Source organism: Rattus norvegicus, chromosome 2 (genome assembly GCF_036323735.1).
Source record: "Rattus norvegicus strain BN/NHsdMcwi chromosome 2, GRCr8, whole genome shotgun sequence".
In the NCBI taxonomy this organism is placed as follows: Eukaryota; Metazoa; Chordata; class Mammalia; order Rodentia; family Muridae; genus Rattus; species Rattus norvegicus.
Window position 1 is genome coordinate 8,768,348 of NC_086020.1, and position 6,754 is coordinate 8,775,101.

General features: G+C 41.2%; 1 protein-coding gene and 1 pseudogene across 20 annotated transcripts in view; both read left to right on the forward strand.

Annotated features, from left to right (window-relative positions):
* The window catches only part of Kiaa0825 (KIAA0825 homolog), a 561,052-nt gene that overhangs the window by 162,091 nt on the left and 392,207 nt on the right, over window positions 1-6,754 (forward strand). Inside the window, exon 13 of one of the 20 annotated variants that reach the window (XM_063281468.1) lies at window positions 3,732-4,212. The exons of the other annotated variants lie outside the window; for them this stretch is intronic. Coding sequence (XP_063137538.1) covers window positions 3,732-3,762 — 31 coding nt within the window. The 3' untranslated portion in view covers window positions 3,763-4,212. Of the gene's footprint in view, window positions 1-3,731; window positions 4,213-6,754 lie in introns of those variants that run through there. 20 annotated transcript variants of the gene reach the window in all.
* Window positions 295-2,117, forward strand: Rpl35-ps3 (ribosomal protein L35, pseudogene 3; annotated as a pseudogene).

The following is a 6,754-nucleotide window of genomic DNA, read 5'->3' on the forward strand; positions in this document are numbered from 1 at the left end:
CTAGCCAAACTTACTAAATGGCTCAGAGGCAGTATTCCAATTACCAAAATCAAAAATGAAAAGGAAGACATAACAACAGAAATGGAGGAATTTTTTTTTTAAATTATCAGATCTTACTACAAAAGCCACTCAACAAAACTGTAAAATCTATATGAAATGGATGGTTTTCTAGTCAGATATCACATATCAAATTTAAATCAAGAGCAGGTAAACTATCTAAGCAGACTTATATACCGTAAGGAAATAGAAGTCATTAAAAACCTCCCAACACTCTCGAACCAGGCAGCCTCATCCGTGAACAACGCAACAATGGCCAAGATTAAGGATCTGGACCTGCGCGGCAAGAAGGAGGAGGAGCTGTGAAACAACTGGATGGTCTGAAGGTGGAACTGTCCCAGCTTCGCGTGGCCAAAGTGACAGGCGGCGCCGCGTCCAAGCTCTCCAAGATACGAGTCGTACGTAAATCCATCGCCCGTGTCCTCACTGTCATTAATCGGACTCAAAAGGAAAACCTCAGGAAATTCTACAAGGGAAAGAAGTACAAGCCCCTGGACCTGTGACCCGAGAAGACGAGAGCTATGCGCCGCCGGCTCACCAAGCGTGAAGAGAAGCCGAAGACCAAGAAGTAGCAGAAGGAGCGGCTGTACCCACTGCGCAAGTGCGCAGTCAAGGCCTGAGACGGCGGCAATGACAATAAAGTCCAAAACTGACAACAACAACAACAACAACAACAACAACAACAACAAAAAACAAACAAAAACAAAAACAAGAAAAACAAAAACAACCAAAAACCAAAAAACCTCCCAACCATAAACAGTCCAGGGCCAGATGGATTTAGCTCAGAATTCTACCAGACCTTCAAAGAAGACCTGATACCGATATTGTTCAAACTATTCCATACAATTGAAACAGAAGGAACACTACCTAATTCATTCCATAAAGCCATAATTACTCTGATACCTAAACCACACAAGGACTTAACCAAAAAAGAGAACTTCAGAACAATCTCGCTTATGAATTTTGATGCAAAAATACTCAATAAAATTTTTGCTAGCCAAATCTGGAAACATATTAAAACCATCATTCACTATAGTCAAGTAGGCTTCATCCCAGGAATACACGGTTGGTTCAATATACAAAATCCATTAACATCATCCACTATAATAAAAACACAAAGAAGAAAAATCCTATGATCATCTTTTTAGATGCAGAAAAAGCATTGGACAAAATACAACACCCCTTGATGTTAAAACTGTTGGAGAGATCAGGAATTCATGGCCCATACCTAAATTTAATAAAAGCAATTTACTGCAGACCAACATCCAATATCAAATTAAATGGAGAGATACTTGAAGCAATCCCACTAAAGTCAGGGACAAGACAAGGCTGCCTGCTCTCCCCATATCTATTCAATATAGTACTCAAAGTGCTAGCTAGAACAATTAAGAGAACAAAAAAGAGACCAAGGGGATACAAGTTGACAAAGAAGAAATAAAGGTATCACTATTTGCAGATGATATGATAGTATACATAAGCAATACCAAAAATTCTAACAGAGAACTTCTCCAGCTGATAAACAACTTCAGCAAAGTGGTCGGATATAAAATTAACTCAAATAAATCAGTAGCCTTCCTTTATACACATGATAAACAAGCTGCAAAAGAAATTAGGGAAACAACATCCTTCACAATATTCACAAATAATATCAAATATCTTGGAGTAACTCTATCAAAGCAAGTGAAAAATCTATATGCTAATAACTTTAAGTCTCTCAAAAAAGAAATCAAAGATCTCAGAAAATGGAGTGATCTCCCAGGCTCATGGATTGGCAGAATTAACACAATAAAAATGGCCATCCTCCCAAAGGCAATTGCAGATTCAATGCAATGCACATCAAAACCCCAGCACCATTCTTCAAAGACCTGGAAAAAGGAATTCTCAAAATTCATCCGGAAGGGCAAAAATGCCAGAATAGCGAAAACAATTCTTAACAATAAAATAACGGCTCGGGGAATCACCAACCCTGATCTCAAGCTCTACTACAAAGCAAGTGATAAAAAACAAAATAAAACAAACAAACAAACAAAAAATGCACGGTATTGGTACAGAGACAGACAGGTTGATCAATGAAAATAGAATTGAAGACCCAGAAATAAAAGCACACATGCACACTTGTTCTTTGTCATAGAAGCCAAAAATATATAATTGAAAAAAATCATCTTCAATAAATGGTGCTGGTCTATCTGGCTGTATGGAAAAAAAATGAAACTAGACCCATATTTGTCACTGTGCACAAAGCTCAAGTCCAAGTGGATCAAGGACCTCAACATAAAACCAGATGCACTGAATCTAGTAGAAGAGAATTTGGGAAAGAGTCTTGAACTGATTGGCACAGGGGGAAATTTCCTAAAGAGAATTCCAATGTCCCACACTCTAAGATCAAGAATTGATAGATAGGACCTCTTGAAACTGCAAAGCTTCTGTGAGTCTGTGACTATGACTTAAGGGTATACTCCATAAGACAAATAGGCAACCTACAGATTGGGAAAAAAATCTTCACTAACCCAACATCTGATTGAGGATTAATATCAAAAATATATAAAGAACTCAAGAAACTAACCACCAAAACAACAAACAACATAAAAAATGTGGTATAGAACGAAACTGAGAGCTCACTACAGAGGAATCTTGAGTGTCTGAGAAGCACCTAAAGAGATGGTCAAAGTCCTTAGGATCAGAGAAATGCAAATCGAAACGACCCTGAGATTCCACCTTACACCAAACAGAATGGCTAAGATCACAAACCTCAGGTGACAACACTTGTTAGCCAGGATGTGCAGAAAGAGGAACACTTCATTGTGGTGGAGATTGCAAACTGGTAACAACCACTCTGGAAATCAGTATGGAGGTTGTCTAAAAATTGGAAATATATCTACCTAAAGACTCAGAAATGCCACTCTTGGAAAGATATCCAAAAGATGCCCCACCATGCCACAATGGCACATGTTCCACTAGGTAGACAGAAGCTTTATTTGTGATAGCCAGAAGCAGGAAACAGCCCAGATGTCCCACAGCAAAAGAATGGATACAGAAAATGGGGTTCATTTACACAATGGAATACTATTAAGCTATTAAGAACAAGGACATCCTGAGTTTTGCGGACAAATGGATGAAACTAGAAAATATTCTGAGTGAGGTAACTCAGAAACAAAAGGACATGCAGGGTATGTACTCATTAATAAGTGGATATTATCCAAAAAAAAAAAAAAAGAGTACAGAATACCCAAGATACAGTCCATAGAACTCAAAAAGGTCAACAAGCTGAAGGGCCCAAGTGAGGACGCCTCAGTCCTAATTGGGAGGGAGAAGAACGCCACTACAAGAGGGGATGGAAGGAAGAACCTGGGAAGAAAGGGAACAGGTAGGGAGAGAGAGGAACATGATCTGGTATTGGGTGCAGAAATAGGAATGAATACCTGAGAGCCAGCAGAAAGAATGGAAACAGGCAAGTTCAAGAGGTAGGAGGTTAAGAGAACCCTTCAGAGTGTACCAGAGACCTGGGAGGTAAGAGACTGAGGATTCAAAAGGAGGGACCCTAGATGGAATGCCCTACAGTGGGGAGAGGGAAGTTATAGAGCCCATCCCCAGCAAAAAGACAGGGCATCAAATGAGGAATGGGGTTGCTATCCCACAGTCAAAACTCTGACCCATAATTTTTCCTGTGTGAAAAGACTGCAGGGATGGGAATGGAGAAGAGCCTGAGGAAAAGAAGGTCCAACAACAGTTGCAAAGTGGGATCCAGCTCAAGGGGTGGCCCCAAGACCTGAAATCATTACTGAGGCTATGGAGTGCTCACAAAAAAAGGACCTATCATGACTACCCACCGAAAGACCCAACAAAGAGCTGAAAAAGGATGATACAGATATGTGCACCCAACCAGTGAACAGAAGCTGCTGACCTCTGTGGTTGAATTAGAGAAAAGCTGGAGGAAGCTGAGGAGGGCAACCCTGTAGGAGGACCGGCAGTCTCAATTAACCTGGATTCCCGAGATCTCTCAGACAATGGATCACCAACCAGGCAGCATACACCATCTTTGATGAGGCCCCCAACACATATACAGCAAAGGACTGAAGTGTCAGGATTCAGTCAGAGAAGATTGACCTAATCCTCAAGAGACTGGAGTCCCCAGAAAGTTTAGAGGTTTTGGGGGGAGGGTGTAGGGGGAAACATCCTCGTGGAAACAGGGGTTTTGGGAGGGGGTAAGGGATGTGAAAATGTCAGAGGGTGGACCGGGAGGGGAATAAAATCTGGAATGTTAAAAAAAATAAAAAGAAATATTTAAAATTTGGGAGAAAAGTATTTGACAATGCAAAATTATTCCCCCAAACACATTTCTTACCCTGGCAAGTTTGTTCAACATGTAGATCCATTTGTATGCTTCTGTCTCAGTATTACTTGAAGTATCATTTTTAAAAATCTAATATCTTTGTTTGTGGTCCTAGGAAATGTCTGGGCGTTAGTTTTGGAGACAGCCTGTATGGTGAACTCTCGTTTAGCTGGCTCTGCTGCCCTTGGGTTTCAGTCTGTCCTCTCTTCTCAGCAGATGTCCTATGTTCAGCCTGCCCTTTCAGCTTGCTCTTTACACAAAAACATAAATTCATCTTCCTGTCCTTTTAAGCACATGGTCTGGCAACTTCTACTTATCCCGTTTCTCTACCCTTGACCCAATGTGGACTCTGCATTTTGCTAGTCATTTTCTAACTTACAGTCATCTTTTTTTTTAACATCAGAGTGTTATTTTTCATTTGAGAAATGCAAGCCAGTGGCCAAAGCAGTAGAGGCAAATACCTTTGACTTTAAGTGTCTTACTTTGACACTTACCTTTAAACATCGTATGTCCCAGAGAAAACATGCTTTTATTGCTTGGTTGGTTGGTTTGGTTTGGTTTTTCTCCAAGACATGATTTCTCTGGATAAGCCTGGCTGTCCTGGAACTCATTAAGTAGAGCAGGCTGGGTCCAGACTCTATGATCCACTTCCTCTGCCCCCTTCTCACTGGGGTGGAAGGGGACAGCCCACCTCTGGCTTGGTTGGTTGTTTGTTTTTCTCTTGAGACAAAATCTTACTAGGCTGGCCTCAAACTTACAAATGGCAGTTAACAAGAAAGAGTAAAGCAGTGATGTGAATTCTATTTAGATCTCAAGTGTTGGATTGGACGGTGTCTATTTATTTGTGGTTGCTTGTGGGTGTCGGAGCATCAGAAAGGCCCACGTCTTTAGTAGCGTATGTTATCACACAGTTTCAACCGAATTCTAGTTTCAAGATTGTGTTTTTTTCATGGATATTTTTAATTGAACATGCCTAATATCCCAGGCACTGGGCTATACACAAAAGATTGACCTGACACCTTCACCTTCCTAGAGCACTCTCTGTTGAGACGCCTTAATCCCGTCCTGGAGGTAACTCTGTTAACATCATATTCTGAGAACCTCTCTGCTGAGCCTTCAGCCAGATTCCAAGTGACACAAGCCAAGCATAAATCCAGCTAAGTCTTTTTAGCCTTTGGTTGTTCCCACTTCTGCACTGCCTTGGATTTATTTTTATCCCAGTTGCATAAGCCCAGGAGCAAGTCTATTTGTTGGGAAAGATGAAAACTGGTAAGAGAGTAACATGCATGAGAATCAAAGAAGCAAAAGAAAATGAACCTAGGCTAGAGTGTCCAGGGCGATGGCTTGGCCAGGGTAAAGGCAGTGTGATGTGAAGAAGAATGTGTCCTGGCCTCATGCTGGAAATGAACAAGGCATGTTTATGCCCCCAAGCAAAGCTGTTTACATTCTGATAATCTACAGAGAAGATGTGTATTCTTCCTCAAACTGAAATCACTTAGCAATTTTTATGGAAGAGACGAAGGATTTCAAGAATGCAGAATGTGTGTGTGTGTGTGTGTGTGTGTCTGTGTGTGTGTGTGTCTGTGTGTGTCTCTCGTGTGTGTGTGTGTGTGTGTGTGTGTGTGTGTGTGTGTGTGTGTTGGGGGTGTCAGGAACACAAAAGATGCACCATAGAACCAACTAACCTGGGCTCATAGGGGCTCCCCGAGTCAGTACAGTCAGGGAGCCTGGATGGTCTGACCAGGTGTGGACATATACATTACAGTTGTGTAGCTTGGTTCCTGTGGGACTCTAACAGTGGACGTGGGGGCTGGCTTTACTCTTTCATCCAACTTTGGAATCCTTTTCTTCCTCCTGGGTTGCCTTGACCAGCCTTAATACAGCAGAGGTACCTAGTCTTATTACAACGTGTAGACCATGTTTAATTGATATCTGTGGGAGGCCTGACCTTTTCTGAATAGAAATGGAGGAGGAGTGGATTGGGGGGGGCAAGTGCTAGGAGGGGAGGAGAGGAGAACTTGTGTTCTAGATGTAATATATGAGAGAATTAAAGAAATTATGTTTTGGAGAAGATATGACTTTCTATATTTTAGGGTAGTATTTTATGCTCTGATATCAATTATCCAGAGTATCATCAGTTTTAGCTGTATACTGAAATGTCATTAGAGGTTATCTACTAATAGAAAGTTCATAATCTCTTCCTCCCATTGAGCTTGCAGACCGATTTTTCACCCACTTATACTCTCCAGAATAATGAAACTAATTTGGGCTCTTGCTGTGGAATTAAATGCTCACACTGATCACATCCCCTCTGAGACCATAAACATCTGCCATGACATCCTGTATAGTTAAATAACCTTACTCCTG